We start from the raw sequence: 19,841 nt of genomic DNA on the forward strand, positions 1-19,841 counted from the left end.
TGTTTTTTGCAAACTCTATTGCATACATTTTCATTTTGCATACATAGACCAAGACTGTTTAGTATAAAATGCAAACTGCAATTGCTAGTTAACGTGAGGATGGAGATGTGGGGAATTTGGACCTCTGCCATTTTGAATATATAATTTTTTCCCTGCACTATAAACTGTTTCTAGGAGAGACCGGTTTCTCTGAAGAAGTCGTTCACGCCACGTCGAACACCTCTGAAGTCCTGGAAAGACGGCCAGAGCCCAAACCCTGCAGCTGGTGCTGCAGGCAGCGATACACTGTTATCCCCTCTGCTAAAGCCAGCCAACACACGTCCACACCTCCTGGCCTGTCCAGTGCAGACAGGGACAGAACACCCACAGCAGCCCTTTGAGCCATTGCCAGCCTTCACGCCCTCCAAGCTGTGGTCTCCTGCAGCGGGGGCATCCTCATCAGACCGACAGGCAGGAAGCCGGGCCCAGCAGCTCAGACAGACCTTCACCAAGAGGTTATCCTCTGTAGACAGCAGCTGGCTCGAGAGATGTCAGGTGTTTGACGAGGTGGGTGTCGCGGAGAAGCCGGTTGTGGGTAATTTGTCTCTCGCCGTGGTGTCGGCGGTAGGATCACCGCAGGCGAAAGGGGGGGGCGAGGGAGAGAACCCAGGACGTGCCGCCAGTTCCTTTGTCATACCTTCCATGCAGAACGAAGGGACAACTCTCCTGGGGGAGAGAGCTTCCAAGAGTACCATGCCACAGGCTCTGCTTTTTTCAGACGAGCAACAGCCCAAAATTGGTTGTGACGTAACGTCTGCAGCAGTCCCAGCCAGTCTGCGGTCCACTGGACAACGCTCCTCATTAGGGTCTGGCTCCGGAGAAGGAAAGGATGGAGAAACCAGACCAGGTCTCAGAGGACAGGCCGAGGGCGGAACGTCAGAAGAGACAGCCGTCGGCGCCACCACCGCCAAGAAATCTCGAGCAAGGGCCAGAAAGGGCCGGGTAGGAAGAGTTGAAGAGGAGGCGGAGGTGTCGACGCAGCCACCACAGCAGGCTGAGGGTGATGAGCTCAGGCCGGAGAAGAAAGGTACGAAGAAAAAGGGCAAAAAGAGGCAAAGGGACCACGACACAGATGGAGTGAACCCTGACGACACAGAGAAAGAGGGGGCGGTGAAAAAGAGGAGGAGAACCAAGAAGGTTACAGAGGCTACAGCTAATGGCAGGAGTCCCAAAAAAGCCCCCAGAGCGAGGAAGAAGGCTCAGACAGGTGATGGAAATGCTAGCGAGCAGGGGAATGGTGATGTCACAGAGAAGGAAGCAGTGAAGCAGAAACCAAGAGTTCCACAGGAGAACCTCCTAGGAGAGGTGGATGAGGAAGATGTCAAAGCTGCCAGGAACAGGGGGAGCAACACTATGAGACCTAAGTGGGTGATACTCTATATTACCCTTGGACTACTAAATATTTCATCAAACAATATTATTTAGATTTACAAATTGATCTATGCACTCTTGAGAGACCCTTTTTAAATACATATTCCTCATTGACTGTAATTGTCATAATTGTATCTTATTTTTAATAATCTAATTGTTTTGTATTAATGTGATTTTTCTTTCGCACCATCTGTCCAGACCCACCAAGAACTCGGACCCGAACTTTGTAAAGATCAACCTGAAAAATAAGTCTCATGTCAAAGGATATGCATGTAGGGGCGCTGGCCTACGGAAGCAGGTAAGGAAACTAGTACAGTTGGTACATGCAGTGCATTCAGAAAGTATTCAGACCCCTTGACTTTTTCCACATTTTGTTAAGTTACAGCCTTATTCTAAAATGTATTAAATAGTTTTTTTTTTACCTTTATCAATCTACACACAATACCCCATAATGACAATGCAAATTGTTTGCCAATGTCTAAAAAATTTAAATCACATTTATATAACTATTCAGACCCTTTACTCAGTACTTTGTTGAAACACCTTTGGCAGCGATTACATGCTCACGTCTTCTTGGGTATGATGCTACAAGCTTGTCACACCAGTATTTGGGGAGTTTCTCCTATTCTTCTCTGCAGATCCTCTCAAGCTCTGTCAGGTAGGATGGGGAGCGTCACTGCACAGCTATTTTCAGGTCTCTCCAGAGATGTTTGATCGGGTTCAAGTCCAGGCTCTGGCTGGGCCACTCAAGGACATTCAAGAGACTTGTCCCGAAGCCATTCCTGTGTTGTCTTGGCTGTGTGCTTAGGGTCGTTGTCCTGTTGGAAGGTGAACCTTCGCCCCAGTCTGAGGTCTTGAGCGCTCTGGAGCAGGTTTTCATCAAGGATCTCTCTGTACTTTGCTCCGTTCATCTTTGCCTTGATCCTGACTAGTCTCCCAGTCCCTGCCGCTGAAAAATATCCCCACAGCATGCTGCTGCCACCACCGTGCTTCACCGTAGAGATTGTGCCAGGTTTCCTCCAGATGTGGCGCTTGGCATTCAGGCCAAAGAGTTCAATCTTGGTTTCATCAGATCAGAGAATCTTGTTTCTCATGGTTTGAGAGTCCTTTGGGTGCCTTTTGGCAAACTCCAAGCGGGCTGTCATCTGCCTTTTACTGAGGAGTGGCTTCCGTCTGGCCACTCTACAATAAAGGCCTGATTGGTGGAGTGCTGCAGAGATGGTTGTCCTTCTGGAAGGTTTTCCCATCTCCACAGAGGAACTCTGGAGCTCTGTCAGAGTGACCATCGGGTTTCTAATACCTGTTTTCGCTTTGTCGTTATGGGTCTAAAAACCTGTTTTCGCTTTGTCGTTATGGGTCTAAAAACCTGTTTTTGCTTTGTCGTTATGGGTCTAAAAAGCTGTTTTTGCTTTGTCGTTATGGGTCTAAAAACCTGTTTTCGCTTTGTCGTTATGGGTTATTGTGTGTACAATTGAATCCATTTTAGAATAAGGCTGTAATGTAACAATGTGGAAAAAGTCAAGGGGTCTGAATACTTTACAGCATACAGTCCCTGCCTAGGAAGACAGTACGTGTATATATGATATCAGCACATTTTTTTTAATTTTTTTTAATTTTTTTTTTAATAAATTTTATCCCCTTTTCTCCCCAATTTTCGTGGTATCCAATCGCTAGTAATTACTATCTTGTCTCATCGCTACAACTCCCGTACGGGCTCGGGAGAGACGAAGGTCGAAAGTCATGCGTCCTCCGAAGCACAACCCAACCAAGCCGCACTGCTTCTTTAACACAGCGCGCCTCCAACCCGGAAGCCAGCCGCACCAATGTGTCGGAGGAAACACCGTGCACCTGGCCCCCTTTGGTTAGCACGCACTGCGCCCAGCCCGCCACAGGAGTCGCTGGAGCGCGATGAGACAAGGAAATCCCTACCGGCCAAACCCTCCCTTACCCGGACGACGCTAGCCCAATTGAGCGTCGCCCCACGGACCTCCCGGTCGCGGCCGGCTGCGACAGAGCCTGGGGGCGAACCCAGAGACTCTGGTGGCGCAGTTAGCACTGCGATGCAGTGCTCTAGACCACTGCGCCACCCGGGAGGCCCGATATCAGCACATTTTATCCTGTTTTCTCTGTTTCAGTTGACCATGGAGAAGTTCCAACTAAAGGGGGAGAGGTTTGGCGGACCAGACTCGCGGTTTAGAGGGGGAAGAGGCAGAGGAAGGTTTAGAGGTGGCTTCGGAGGGTCCAATCGTCCAGGGGACACCTGCTTCAAGTGCGGAGGCACAGGACACTGGGCTATGAACTGCAAGGGCAGAGGTGAGAGGTCACAGCACAGACAGAACATAGCGTGTGAAGACTGAAGCTGTGGTGGCTAAATTGGCTTGCTTAGATGAGTGGTTCTTCAGAAACTAGTTTCATTGACCACATCACGCTTGTCTTTACTAGGCTGATGCATAAGAAATACTGTGCTAAAGCCTTTCTTTGATGCACCTGGGGTGGGGTCTGTTGAGGAAGGTGCAACATTACAGAACATTCAGTTGGAAATGTATTTTGCTCAACAGATCTGATTCGCTGTCCTTTACATGTGCAAGAGTCATTTTCATCTTTTGAACGCTTCTCCCTACTGAATACATCCCTGTATCCTGTGAATGTTATATATTGATTCTAATATATAACCCCTATTTAACCCGATTTACCCTTCCTCTTTCCAGTTGCTGCTCCAGTAGACAGTGCTGCTGCTGATGAGGCGTCTGCGGTTGAGGAGCCCTTCGAACTGCCAACCTTGGAAGAAGTTGCCCGGGCAACGGGAACTCTGCGTTCCGAGCCTCGGGGTATGCTATTGTCACCACTTCTGGCGATGAGATCTACATTAGTGAAAATGTTGAGGCAGGCAGATTCTCCCCTCAATCTCAATCCAAATATCCCCAAGTGTTTACCCCAAATGGCACCCTATTCCTTATATAGTGCACTACTTTTGTCCTTAGCCCTATGTGCGATGGTCAAAAGTAGGGAACTATTAAGGGAATAGGGTGCTATTTGGGACATATAAACAGTGCATTCGGAAAGTATTCAGACCCCTAGACTTTTTCCACCTTTTGTTACGTTACAGCCTTATTCTAAAATGCATTAAATAAATTATTTTCCTTGTCTAGCTACACACGATACCCCATAATGACGGGAAAACAGGTTTTTAGAAAATGTTACATATTTATAAAAAATGTAAAACAGATACCTTATTTATATAAGTATTCAGACCCTTTGCTATAAGACTTGAAATTGAGCTCAGGTGGGGCAACCTGTTTCCATTGATCATCCTTGATGTTTCTACAACTTGATTGGGGTCCACCTATGGTAAATTCAATTGATTGAATTTAGGCACACACCTGTCTATATAAGGTCCCATAGTTGACAGTGCATGTCAGAGCAAAAACCAAGCCATGAGGTCGAATGAAATGTCCGTAGTGCTCCGAGACAGGATTGTGTCGAGGCACAGATCTGGGGAAGGGTACCAAAATATTTCTACAGCATTGAAGGTCTCCAAGAACACAGTTGCCTCCATCATTCTTAAATGGAAGAAGTTTGGAACCACCAAGACTCTTCCTAGAGCTGGATGCCCGGCCAAACATAGCAATTGGGGGAGAAGGGCCTTGGTCAGGGAGGTGACCTAGTATCCAATGGTCACTCTGACAGGGCTCCAGAGTTTCTCTGTGGAAATGTGAGACTCTTGCAGAAGGACAACCATCTCTGCAGCACTCCACCAATCAGGCCTTTATTGTAGAGTGGCCAGACGAATGCCACTCCTCAGTAAAAGGCACATGACAGCCCGCTTGGAATTTGCCAAAAGACTCTCAGACCATAAGAAACAAGATTCTCTGGTCTTTTGAAACCAAGATTGAACTCCTTGGCCTGAATGCCAAGCATCACGTCTGGAGGAAACCTGGCACCATCCCACGGTGAAGCATGGTGGTGGCAGCATCATGCTGTGGGGATATTTTTCAGCGGCAGGGACTGGGAGACTAGTCAGGATCAAGGCAAAGATGAACGGAGCAAAGTACAGAGAGATCCTTGATGAAAACCTGCTCCAGAGCGCTCAAGACCTCAGACTGGGGCGAAGGTTCACCTTCCAACAGGACAACGACCCTAAGCACACAGCCAAGACAATGCAAGAATGGCTTCGGGACAAGTCTCTTGAATGTCCTTGAGTGGCCCAGCCAGAGCCCGGACTTGAACCCGATCAAACATCTCTGGAGAGACCTGAAAATAGCTGTGCAGCGACGCTCCCCATCCTACCTGACAGAGCTTGAGAGGATCTGCAGAGAAGAATAGGAGAAACTTCCCAAATACTGGTGTGACAAGATTGTAGCATCATACCCAAGAAGACTCGCGCATGTAATCGCTGCCAAAAGGTGGTTCAAGAAGGTACTCAGTGAAGGGGTCTGAATACCTGTGTAAATGTGATATTTCTGTTTTTATTTTGGCATTTTATTTACATTTGCAAACAATTCTTAAAACCCTGTTTTTGCTTTGTCATTATGGGGTATTGTGTGTCGATGAGGGGGGGGGGGAAACAATTGACTCCGTTTTAGAATAAGGCTGTAAATTAACAATGTGGAAAAAGTCAAGGGGTCTGAATACTTTCCAAATGCACTGTACTTTGAAGCATCACAATAAGCTAAATAGACACAACTTAGACGTTGGACCAATCAGAATCTTCACCATACACTCACTCACTTTGTTGCTAAGGTGCATCTGTCAGCAGTGACTATTTCACACAAGTCTGGCTCCCTTCAGTATCCCAGAACATCTGTTTTAGCAGTAGAGACATAACCTGACGTTATGACTGTAACTACTATTCCCTGAAGGAGGGAAATGAGTTAGAACATACTATGGGGAGTTGCACTCGCGACTTCAGTTGAAGGATCTACAATCACTCCTGACAAGGCCAATGAAATCCACACCTCGCTGGAAGCCCCGCCTACCACAGGTGATAAGCGTGAGGCTCGAATTCATTCTTTCAATTTAATACCGCTCTTCACCGAGCCCAGGAACGGGCGGTGCGGGGCCAAACAGATGTTGTACCTTGTTTCCCTTCTCCAGGGAACAGTAGTTTTAGTCATAACGTTACATTCCCTTTCAGTCAGTCAACGTTTGGTACAACATACTGTAGAGAAATAGAATTTCGCCCCAAGCCGACCCCAACGGATACTAAATGAAACTGCCCATGGCAGACCACCCAGACTTGACCGCGCCAGATGCGACAATCTGGGTATTATCACACGGCGTGCTGCCTAGTGACTTTCCCCTGTCCCAGCCATAAGTACCCTGTGAGCTAGACTGAGGCCAGTGACATCCAAGAGATAACCTCACAACCGTGATGTCCAACTCAACCCTTTAAACAATGCCCAAGACACTGCCAGACCGCTGGTGGAGTGGGTGCATTCACCGCTAGGTAACCTTTGCCCCCTAGCAAAACAGACAACAAGTTTGTCACATAACCGTATATCCCGGGTCTATTCAAGGTCTCTTTGAGTAGCCGCCCATAACTGGTTGCAGAGTGCACAGCAGCTGGGTTGGGCGCCGGTAGCCACCACATACCCCACGCCCAGGCGACCACCTAATCCATCTTCGCTTCCTGCACCTCGGTCCCAGCCGAGGTACTGGCATCCGGGAAAGCAAAGTCCCCATCGGTAATTACAAGCTTCCTCAAGAATACTACACATCTTTTCGGCAGTACAGTGTCGTCTCGGTCGTTTTCTTAGTCATCTTACTCATTGCACCAGAACATTTTGAAGAACAACTAATTGTTTGTGATTAGAAAACTTATGAGAACAAGTACACACAACATCCAGGGGTGAGCAGCTGCACACAAGCCTAAGGTCACCATGTGCAATGCCAAGCTAGTGAGCATTACACATGGTGATCTTAGGCTTGTGTGCAGCTGCTCAGCCGTGGAAACACATTTTATGAAGCCCAGGACGAACAATTATTGTGCTGACGTTGCTTCTAGAGGCAGTTTTGAACTCGGTAGTGAGAGTTGCAACCGAGGACAGACGGTTTTTACGCACTTCAGCACTCGGCGGTCCCATTCTGTGAGCTTGTATGGCCTACCAATTCTCAGTTGAATCGTTGTTGCTCATAGATGTTTCCACTTCAAAATAACAGCACTTACAGTTGACCGGGCAGCTCTAGCAGGGAAGAAATTTTACGAAGTAACTTGTTGGAAAAGTGGCATCCTATGACAGCGCCAACTTTAAAGTCATTGAGCTCTTCAGTAAGGCCATTCTGCTGCCAATGTGTGCTCAATTTTATACACCTGTCCGCAACGGGTGTGGCTGAAATAGCCGAATCCACTAATTTGAAGGGGTGTCCACATACCTTTGTGTGTGAAGCAGAGACTTAAGTGGGTAAAATGTCACATGCCAACCACTAGACTAGGACCAGGTAGGATACATGCTAACCACTAGACTAGGACCAGGTAGGATACATGCTAACCACTAGACAGGACCAGGTAGGATGCATGCTAACCACTAGACAGGACCTTTATTACTTTTGTAATAAATACCTTTGTGTGTGAAGCAGAGACTTAAGTGGGTAAAATGTCACTGCTAAGACTAATCAGGTATGGTCCCACGGAAACGATCAACGCTCATTTTCATAGATTGGGTTACGTCCCAAATGGAAACCCTATTGCCTATAGAATGCCCTGCTTTTTACCCGGGCCCATAGTGCACTACTCAACCAGAGCCCTATGTAGGGAATAGGGTGCCGTTTGGGTGGTACATAGAGTAAAATACAGCTCCACACACAGACAATGTCCAGCGACAGTCTGAGCGATTGCGCAGGCAGAAACCGAGGCCCCTGTAAGCCTAAAAAAGTAGATGCCATCTAAAAAAGTAGATGAGCATAACAGCTCCTACACTGTCTGGCAAGGCAATGATGTCATGCTACTAAACTAACCTGCATGCCAAAAGGTCAAAGAGCTCATGCTTACCCCCCTGCAATTCTCTCACTCTGTTTTACTTCCTCCCAGTTCCCTGCCCATAACAACAACTGATTTAGGTCCAGTTTCTCCCGACTCCAATTCAAACCTCAGTCATAACGAACTCCACGCCAAAGCTGACCCCAGACCAGTGGAGGAGTAAATAATTAATGACATCTGTGTACATGAGGTCCCCCTGTCTATGTGTGCGTCCCACATGACACCCTATTCCCTTATTATAATACATTACTTTTGACCAGGGCCTATAGGGCTCTGGTCAGAAGTAGTGTACAGTAATAGTATGCATCCGAAATGTCACCCTATCTCATTATTACAGTGGCACCCCCCATTGTTAAAGAGGAGAATGAGGGTCTGGGGGAGAAGCAGGAGGATGGTGGTGATGAGGTCTTGTTGAATGTGATCAGGCCAGATTACGAGCGCCTGCTCCCTCCGCCCCCCATGCAGCCCCTCTACCCCCTAGGGGAGGACGGCAAAGTACAAGGTACCCCGTTTTTAACATTCAGTTATTTAATGAATGAATCTAAACTAATCAATCAACCAGTACAGTATGATTTATACTCCTTTTGACTTCCAACTCAATGTTGTTTCTGCAGCGGTGCCCTCTGAAGTTAATGAAGCACTTAAAGACTTTGGGTACAAGTCTTTCAGACCAGGGCAGGAACAGGCCATCATGAGAATTCTATCAGGTATGCAGGAAGAGGATAAAACAGTGTTTCCTTTAGTTAGTACCTCAGTTAAGTGATATACACGAGAAGATGTACAGCTCCTGTAAGTTGCTCTGGATAAGAGTGTCTGCTAAATTACGCCAATAAATGTAATGACTAAATGTACGTAGTTGCTTTCCCATATGTAGTTTTTTTTTGTGTGTTTGTTACAAGTAGGGCTCCCACCCACTTTCACTCCCTGTGTGTGGTGTCTTGGGGGGGTGAGGAGCTGAACAAATGACACATTTACTTTGCAAGATAGAATAGAAGTTTATTGTCCATCGTTTTTCTATTCTATTCTCTCCAGGTCTGTCCACGCTAGTGGTGCTCTCTACGGGCATGGGCAAGTCTCTGTGCTACCAGCTTCCTGCCTACCTCTATGCCCAGAGGTCTAACAGTATCACTCTAGTGGTGTCACCACTGGTGTCTCTTATGGATGATCAGGTAACGCCCCATATCTGTAGCCCCCCAGGTAACGCCCCATATCTGTAGCCCCCCAGGTAACGCCCCATATCTGTAGCCCCCAGGTAACGCCCCATATCTGTAGCCCCCAGGTAACGCCCCATATCTGTAGCCCCTAGTTATACAACACCTTATTGATACACACACTGTCTTGTGAATGTCTCAAAATAAGTGATTTGAATTAAATACTGACCACAAATTATTTTGTCTCCTTAGCTTTCTGGACTCCCATCCAAGTTGAAAGCGGTTGCCATTCACTCCAATATGTCTAAAAAACAGAGAGAGGTTGCCATTGAGAAGGTACTGTTATCCTCTTTCAATCCGCTTAGAGTATAGTTTAACTATCTAGGCCTAAACCTTAGCGTTTTCTGTTTTTGCGTAATGTTTAACTGCATTGAGCATTTTTGTTTCCTGCATTAGACTTCTTCTATAGCTGTCAGTGATATTTTTTGTTATTCATTGTGTGTGTGTGTTACCTCCAGGTGCACATTTGTATGTATTGTGTGATACCACTACAAGGATGTCAGTCATATTTGTTAATGTCTTATCTTTTGTGATCTGCATTACGACAAAGTTTTCAGCTTTGTGTGTGTGTCCTCCAGGTTAAGGCAGGTGAGGTCCATGTCCTGCTCCTGTCCCCTGAGGCGTTGGTAGGTGGAGGTCACTCTGGCTCTGGCTGTCTTCCCCCAGCTGACCAGCTCCCCCCGGTGGCCTTCGCCTGTATCGACGAGGCCCACTGTGTCTCAGAGTGGTCACACAACTTTAGGCCCTGCTACCTGCGTCTCTGCAAGGTGAGCTCTGATGACCACTTCATTCATATTTATCTTTATTTGTCCTAACCCATCATTTGGGTGACACTTGTATTAAATGCAAAGGGAGTTTTTTCCACAGCACTTGCTTCTTACGAATGAGCCTGTCTCTCACCATAGCTGTAGATGGCTAGCCATGTGTGCCGTTCTACCCCTCAGCGTGGATGTGCCCTGTACGTCTCTTTGACCGACTGGGTTTTATCCTGGGTTGTCAGTGCACCACAAGACTGTCAGCTTGCTGAGATAAAGACCTAGATCCTCGGGTCTTAGGCAAGATTACTGAACACACGAGCATGGTTCACCAAACCACCTCTGTTCCATCTCCTAGGTGTTGAGGGACCGTCTGGGCGTGCGTTGCCTGTTGGGTCTGACTGCCACCGCCACCCTGTCCACAGCCCTGGACATCGCTCAAAACCTGGGCATCGCTGACCAGGATGGTGTTGCTGTCCGCTCAGCCGCCGTGCCTGACAACCTGCAGCTGTCTGTCTCCATGGACCGAGACAAGGACCAGGTAGGATACATGCTAACCACTAGACTAGGACCAGGTAGGATGCATGCTAACCACTAGACTAGGACCAGGTAGGATACATGCTAACCACTAGACAGGACGAGGTAGGATGCATGCTAACCACTAGACTAGGACCAGGTAGGATACATGCCAACCACTAGACTAGGACCAGGTAGAATACATGCCAACCACTAGACTAGGACCAGGTAGGATACATGCTAACCACTAGACTAGGACCAGGTAGGGTACATGCTAACCACTAGACTAGGACCAGGTAGGATACATGCTAACCACTAGACTAGGACCAGGCAGGATACATGCTAACCACTAGACTAGGACCAGGTAGGATACATGCCAACCACTAGACTAGGACCAGGTAGGATACATGCTAACCACAAGACCAGGACCAGGTAGGATACATGCTAACCACAAGACCAGGACCAGGTAGGATACATGCTAACCACAAGACCAGGACCAGGTAGGATACATGCTAACCACTAGACCAGGACCAGGTAGGATACATGCTAACCACAAGACCAGGACCAGGTAGGATACATGCTAACCACTAGACTAGGACCAGGTAGGAAACATGCTAACCACTAGACTAGGACCAGGTAGGATACATGCCAACCACTAGACTAGGACCAGGTAGGATACATGCTAACCACTAGACTAGGACCAGGTAGGATACATGCTAACCACTAGACCAGGACCAGGTAGGATACATGCTAACCACTAGACTAGGACCAGGTAGGATACATGCCAACCACTAGACTAGGACCAGGTAGGATACATGCCAACCACTAGACTAGGACCAGGTAGGATACATGCCAACCACTAGACAGGACCAGGTAGGATACATGCCAACCACTAGACTAGGACCAGGTAGGGTACATGCTAACCACTAGACCAGGACCAGGTAGGATACATGCCAACCACTAGACTAGGACCAGGTAGAATACATGCCAACCACTAGACTAGGACCAGGTAGGATACATGCCAACCACTAGACTAGGACCAGGTAGGATACATGCTAACCACTAGACTAGGACCAGGTAGGATACATGCTAACCACTAGACTAGGACCAGGCAGGATACATGCTAACCACTAGACTAGGACCAGGTAGGATACATGCCAACCACTAGACTAGGACCAGGTAGGATACATGCTAACCACAAGACCAGGACCAGGTAGGATACATGCTAACCACAAGACCAGGACCAGGTAGGATACATGCTAACCACAAGACCAGGACCAGGTAGGATACATGCTAACCACTAGACCAGGACCAGGTAGGATACATGCTAACCACAAGACCAGGACCAGGTAGGATACATGCTAACCACTAGACTAGGACCAGGTAGGATACATGCTAACCACTAGACTAGGACCAGGTAGGATACATGCCAACCACTAGACTAGGACCAGGTAGGATACATGCTAACCACTAGACTAGGACCAGGTAGGATACATGCTAACCACTAGACCAGGACCAGGTAGGATACATGCTAACCACTAGACTAGGACCAGGTAGGATACATGCTAACCACTAGACTAGGACCAGGTAGGATACATGCCAACCACTAGACTAGGACCAGGTAGGATACATGCCAACCACTAGACTAGGACCAGGTAGGATACATGCCAACCACTAGACAGGACCAGGTAGGATACATGCCAACCACTAGACTAGGACCAGGTAGGGTACATGCTAACCACTAGACCAGGACCAGGTAGGATACATGCCAACCACTAGACTAGGACCAGGTAGAATACATGCCAACCACTAGACTAGGACCAGGTAGGATACATGCCAACCACTAGACTAGGACCAGGTAGGATACATGCTAACCACTAGACTAGGACCAGGTAGGACACATGCTAACCACTAGACTAGGACCAGGTAGGGTACATGCTAACCACTAGACTAGGACCAGGTAGGATACATGCCAACCACTAGACTAGGACCAGGTAGGATACATGCCAACCACTAGACTAGGACCAGGTAGGATACATGCCAACCACTAGACTAGGACCAGGTAGGATACATGCTAACCACTAGACTAGGACCAGGTAGGATACATGCCAACCACTAGACAGGACCAGGTAGGATACATGCTAACCACTAGACCAGGACCAGGTAGGATACATGCCAACCACTAGACTAGGACCAGGTAGGATACATGCTAACCACTAGACTAGGACCAGGTAGGATACATGCTAACCACTAGACTAGGACCAGGTAGGATACATGCTAACCACTAGACTAGGACCAGGTAGGATACATGCCAACCACTAGACTAGGACCAGGTAGGATACATGCTAACCACTAGACTAGGACCAGGTAGGATACATGCTAACCACTAGACCAGGACCAGGTAGGATACATGCTAACCACTAGACTAGGACCAGGTAGGATACATGCCAACCACTAGACTAGGACCAGGTAGGATACATGCTAACCACTAGACTAGGACCAGGTAGGATACATGCTAACCACTAGACTAGGACCAGGTAGGATACATGCTAACCACTAGACCAGGACCAGGTAGGGTACATGCCAACCACTAGACTAGGACCAGGTAGGATACATGCCAACCACTAGACTAGGACCAGGTAGGATACATGCCAACCACTAGACTAGGACCAGGTAGGATACATGCTAACCACTAGACTAGGACCAGGTAAGATGCATGCCAACCACTAGACTAGGACCAGGTAGGAAACATGCCAACCACTAGACAGGACCAGGTAGGATACATGCCAACCACTAGACCAGGACCAGGTAGGATACATGCCAACCACTAGACTAGGACCAGGTAGGATGCATGCCAACTACTAGACTAGGACCAGGTAGGATACATGCTAACCACTAGACAGGACCAGGTAGGGTGCATGCCAACCACTAGACAGGACCAGGTAGGATGCATGCCAACCACTAGACTAGGACCAGGTAGGATACATGCCAACCACTAGACTAGGACCAGGTAGGATACATGCTAACCACAAGACTAGGACCAGGTAGGGTACATGCCAACCACTAGACTAGGACCAGGTAGGATACATGCCAACCACTAGACTAGGACCAGGTAGGATACATGCTAACCACTAGACTAGGACCAGGTAGGATACATGCCAACCACTAGACTAGGACCAGGTAGGATACATGCTAACCACTAGACTAGGACCAGGTAGGTTACATGCTAACCACTAGACTAGGACCAGGTAGGTTACATGCTAACCACTAGACTAGGACCAGGTAGGATACATGCCAACCACTAGACTAGGACCAGGTAGGATACATGCCAACCACTAGACTAGGACCAGGTAGGATACATGCCAACCACTAGACTAGGACCAGGTAGGATACATGCTAACCACAAGACCAGGACCAGGTAGGATACATGCTAACCACTAGACCAGGACCAGGTAGGATACATGCTAACCACAAGACCAGGACCAGGTAGGATACATGCTAACCACTAGACTAGGACCAGGTAGGATACATGCTAACCACTAGACTAGGACCAGGTAGGATACATGCCAACCACTAGACTAGGACCAGGTAGGATACATGCTAACCACTAGACTAGGACCAGGTAGGATACATGCTAACCACTAGACCAGGACCAGGTAGGATACATGCTAACCACTAGACTAGGACCAGGTAGGATACATGCCAACCACTAGACTAGGATCAGGTAGGATACATGCCAACCACTAGACTAGGACCAGGTAGGATACATGCCAACCACTAGACAGGACCAGGTAGGATACATGCCAACCACTAGACTAGGACCAGGTAGGGTACATGCTAACCACTAGACCAGGACCAGGTAGGATACATGCCAACCACTAGACTAGGACCAGGTAGAATACATGCCAACCACTAGACTAGGACCAGGTAGGATACATGCCAACCACTAGACTAGGACCAGGTAGGATACATGCTAACCACTAGACTAGGACCAGGTAGGATACATGCTAACCACTAGACTAGGACCAGGTAGGATACATGCTAACCACTAGACTAGGACCAGGTAGGGTACATGCTAACCACTAGACTAGGACCAGGTAGGATACATGCCAACCACTAGACTAGGACCAGGTAGGATACATGCCAACCACTAGACTAGGACCAGGTAGGATACATGCTAACCACTAGACTAGGACCAGGTAGGATACATGCTAACCACTAGACTAGGACCAGGTAGGATACATGCCAACCACTAGACAGGACCAGGTAGGATACATGCTAACCACTAGACCAGGACCAGGTAGGATACATGCCAACCACTAGACTAGGACCAGGTAGGATACATGCTAACCACTAGACTAGGACCAGGTAGGATACATGCTAACCACTAGACTAGGACCAGGTAGGATACATGCTAACCACTAGACTAGGACCAGGTAGGATACATGCTAACCACTAGACTAGGACCAGGTAGGATACATGACAACCACTAGACTAGGACCAGGTAGGATACATGCTAACCACTAGACTAGGACCAGGTAGGATACATGCTAACCACTAGACCAGGACCAGGTTGGATACATGCTAACCACTAGACTAGGACCAGGTAGGATACATGCTAACCACTAGACTAGGACCAGGTAGGATACATGCTAACCACTAGACTAGGACCAGGTAGGATACATGCTAACCACTAGACTAGGACCAGGTAGGATACATGCTAACCACTAGACCAGGACCAGGTAGGGTACATGCCAACCACTAGACTAGGACCAGGTAGGATACATGCTAACCACTAGACTAGGGCCAGGTAGGATACATGCCAACCACTAGACTAGGACCAGGTAGGATGCATGCTAACCACTAGACTAGGACCAGGTAGGGTGCATGCCAACCACTAGACTAGGACCAGGTAGGATACATGCCAACCACTAGACAGGACCAGGTAGGATACATGCCAACCACTAGACCAGGACCAGGTAGGATACATGCCAACCACTAGACTAGGACCAGGTAGGATGCATGCCAACTACTAGACTAGGACCAGGTAGGATACATGCTAACCACTAGACAGGACCAGGTAGGATACATGCTAACCACTAGACAGGACCAGGTAGGGTGCATGCCAACCACTAGACAGGACCAGGTAGGATACATGCCAACCACTAGACTAGGACCAGGTAGGATACATGCCAACCACTAGACTAGGACCAGGTAGGATACATGCTAACCACAAGACTAGGACCAGGTAGGGTACATGCCAACCACTAGACTAGGACCAGGTAGGATACATGCTAACCACTAGACTAGGACCAGGTAGGATACATGCCAACCACTAGACTAGGACCAGGTAGGATACATGCTAACCACTAGACTAGGACCAGGTAGGATACATGCCAACCACTAGACTAGGACCAGGTAGGATACATGCTAACCACTAGACAGGACCAGGTAGGATGCATGCCAACTACTAGACTAGGACCAGGTAGGATACATGCTAACCACTAGACAGGACCAGGTAGGGTGCATGCCAACCACTAGACAGGACCAGGTAGGATACATGCCAACCACTAGACTAGGACCAGGTAGGATACATGCCAACCACTAGACTAGGACCAGGTAGGATACATGCTAACCACAAGACTAGGACCAGGTAGGGTACATGCCAACCACTAGACTAGGACCAGGTAGGATACATGCTAACCACTAGACTAGGACCAGGTAGGATACATGCCAACCACTAGACTAGGACCAGGTAGGATACATGCTAACCACTAGACTAGGACCAGGTAGGATACATGCCAACCACTAGACTAGGACCAGGTAGGATACATGCTAACCACTAGACTAGGACCAGGTAGGTTACATGCTAACCACTAGACTAGGACCAGGTAGGTTACATGCTAACCACTAGACTAGGACCAGGTAGGATACATGCCAACCACTAGACTAGGACCAGGTAGGATACATGCCAACCACTAGACTAGGACCAGGTAGGATACATGCCAACCACTAGACTAGGACCAGGTAGGATACATGCTAACCACTAGACCAGGACCAGGTAGGATACATGCTAACCACTAGACTACGACCAGGTAGGATACATGCCAACCACTAGACTAGGACCAGGTAGGATACATGCTAACCACTAGACTAGGACCAGGTAGGATACATGCCAACCACTAGACTAGGACCAGGTAGGATACATGCTAACCACTAGACTAGGACCAGGTAGGTTACATGCTAACCACTAGACTAGGACCAGGTAGGTTACATGCTAACCACTAGACTAGGACCAGGTAGGGTACATGCCAACCACTAGACTAGGACCAGGTAGGATACATGCTAACCACAAGACCAGGACCAGGTAGGATACATGCTAACCACAAGACCAGGACCAGGTAGGATACATGCTAACCACTAGACAGGACCAGGTAGGATACATGCTAACCACAAGACCAGGACCAGGTAGGATACATGCTAACCACTAGACTAGGACCAGGTAGGGTGCATGCCAACCACTAGACCAGGACCAGGTAGGATACATGCTAACCACAAGACCAGGACCAGGTAGGATACATGCTAACCACAAGACCAGGACCAGGTAGGATACATGCTAACCACTAGACAGGACCAGGTAGGGTGCATGCCAACCACTAGACAGGACCAGGTAGGGTGCATGCCAACCACTAGACTAGGACCAGGTAGGATACATGCTAACCACAAGACCAGGACCAGGTAGGATACATGCTAACCACTAGACAGGACCAGGTAGGATACATGCTAACCACAAGACCAGGACCAGGTAGGATACATGCTAACCACAAGACCAGGACCAGGTAGGATGCATGCCAACCACTAGACTAGGACCAGGTAGGATACATGCTAACCACAAGACCAGGACCAGGTAGGATACATGCTAACCACAAGACCAGGACCAGGTAGGATACATGCTAACCACTAGACAGGACCAGGTAGGGTACATGCTAACCACAAGACCAGGACCAGGTAGGATACATGCTAACCACTAGACAGGACCAGGTAGGATACATGCTAACCACATGACCAGGACCAGGTAGGATACATGCTAACCACAAGACCAGGACCAGGTAGGATACATGCTAACCACTAGACTAGGACCAGGTAGGGTACATGCTAACCACTAGACTAGGACCAGGTAGGGTACATGCTAACCACTAGACTAGGACCAGGTAGGATACATGCCAACCACTAGACTAGGACCAGGTAGGATACATGCTAACCACTAGACTAGGACCAGGTAGGATACATGCTAACCACTAGACTAGGACCAGGTAGGGTACATGCTAACCACTAGACCAGGACCATGTAGGATACATGCTAACCACAAGACCAGGACCAGGTAGGATACATGCCAACCACTAGACTAGGACCAGGTAGGATACATGCTAACCACTAGACCAGGTAGGATACATTCAAACCAAACACACAAACAATGGAATTTCCAATTTAATCCAATTTCATTGGTTCCATTGTGCCAGGAAAGTCCAATCAAGCACAGCTAAAGTATTTGAAAGAAAACAAATAGAATTTGAACCCAGGTCTGATACTGTGTGTCCTGTCTCCTGTCCAGGCCCTGGTGTGTCTGCTGAAGGGAGAGCGGTTTGGGTCTCTGGAGTCCGTCATCATCTACTGCACCAGGAGAGAGGAGACGACCCGTATATCTGCCCTGCTCAGGACCTGCCTGCAGGGGGTGCTGTTGAAGGAGTCTAACCGTACAGCGAGTCAGGAGGCAGATGACAACCCTGTAGGGAAGAAGAAGAAAGCTTTGGGTACCTGTCTGTCTGGGTTTGGTTGGAGCTGGGTTGATTGGGATGTTATATTTATAAACTGGATGGTTAGAGCCCTGATTGCCTGACAGCCGTGATATATCAGACCGTATACCAGGGGTATGACAAAACCATTTATTTTTACTGCTCTAATTACATTGATAAACAGTTTATAATAGCAATAAGGCACCTCGGGGGTTATACTCTGATGCATTGTGCTTAAGAACAGCCCTTAGCCGTGGTGTGTATATATTTAACTGGGCAAGTCAGTTAAGAACAAATAATTTTTTACAATGACGGCCTAGGAACAGTGGGTTAACTGCCTTGTTCAGGGGCAGAAGGACAGATTTTTACCTTGTCAGCTCGGGGATTCGATCCAGCAACCTTTCGGTTACTGGCCCAGCGCTCTAACCACTAGGCTACCTGGCTGTATATCACACCCCCTCGTGCCTTATTGCTTAAATATTTTAAGTCTAGGTAAAGGGCCAAATCCTGTCTTGAATTATATGTTGATGACAATGGGAGAACTTTGGAAAATTGACATTTTGCCTTGCTCTGATGCCGTTGTCAAAAAGTCTCATCAATGTGCTAGGATCAGTTTTCCCTTTGTAGATCATATGGAATCAGATTATATAGATATGCTAGACCAGCTTTCCTACTCTGAGATGCTTTGTGACTACGGGCCCTGACACCTCTCTGTGCTGTGTGCCCTCAGCCAGGAAGAAGATCCGTAAGCCTCTGAAGTGGATGGCTGAGTCCTACCATGCCGGCATGTCGTCCTCTGAGCGCCGTCGCGTCCAGAACAACTTCATGTGTGGCGAGCTGCGCGTGGTGGTCGCCACGGTAGCCTTCGGCATGGGCCTGGACAAGTCGGACGTGCGCGGCATCGTGCACTACAACATGCCCAAGAGCTTTGAGAGCTACGTGCAGGAGATCGGGAGGGCAGGGAGAGACGGGGAACCGGCCCACTGTCATCTCTTCCTGGATCCTGAGGTTCTGTCTCCTCTCACCTTTTTCAGTCGTTATTTATTTCATAGTGTTTATTTACTTTTCATCCAAATTCAAATGTGTTTTGATGACAACGTCTAAGTAATAGTTAAGGGATGAATTGATACTTGGTGAGTAGTGAACAGTCGCTGTGCTACAATGCTTTTGTTTGAATTAT

The 19,841-nt window shown here is 48.1% G+C and overlaps 1 protein-coding gene across 3 annotated transcripts in view; it reads left to right on the top strand.

Annotated features, from left to right (window-relative positions):
* Positions 1-19,841, top strand: part of LOC129820214 (ATP-dependent DNA helicase Q4-like) — a 45,725-nt gene that overhangs the window by 7,223 nt on the left and 18,661 nt on the right. For all 3 annotated transcript variants that reach the window (XM_055877221.1, XM_055877220.1, XM_055877222.1), the window contains 12 exons: positions 175-1,403; positions 1,609-1,708; positions 3,546-3,723; positions 4,119-4,238; positions 8,724-8,888; positions 9,001-9,093; positions 9,419-9,555; positions 9,790-9,873; positions 10,176-10,364; positions 10,711-10,893; positions 18,481-18,679; positions 19,392-19,669. In XM_055877221.1, coding sequence (XP_055733196.1) covers positions 175-1,403; positions 1,609-1,708; positions 3,546-3,723; positions 4,119-4,238; positions 8,724-8,888; positions 9,001-9,093; positions 9,419-9,555; positions 9,790-9,873; positions 10,176-10,364; positions 10,711-10,893; positions 18,481-18,679; positions 19,392-19,669 — 2,955 coding nt within the window. The remainder of the gene's footprint in view (positions 1-174; positions 1,404-1,608; positions 1,709-3,545; positions 3,724-4,118; positions 4,239-8,723; positions 8,889-9,000; positions 9,094-9,418; positions 9,556-9,789; positions 9,874-10,175; positions 10,365-10,710; positions 10,894-18,480; positions 18,680-19,391; positions 19,670-19,841) is intronic.

The sequence above is a fragment of the Salvelinus fontinalis genome, chromosome 22 (assembly GCF_029448725.1).
Source record: "Salvelinus fontinalis isolate EN_2023a chromosome 22, ASM2944872v1, whole genome shotgun sequence".
NCBI classification, from domain to species: Eukaryota; Metazoa; Chordata; class Actinopteri; order Salmoniformes; family Salmonidae; genus Salvelinus; species Salvelinus fontinalis.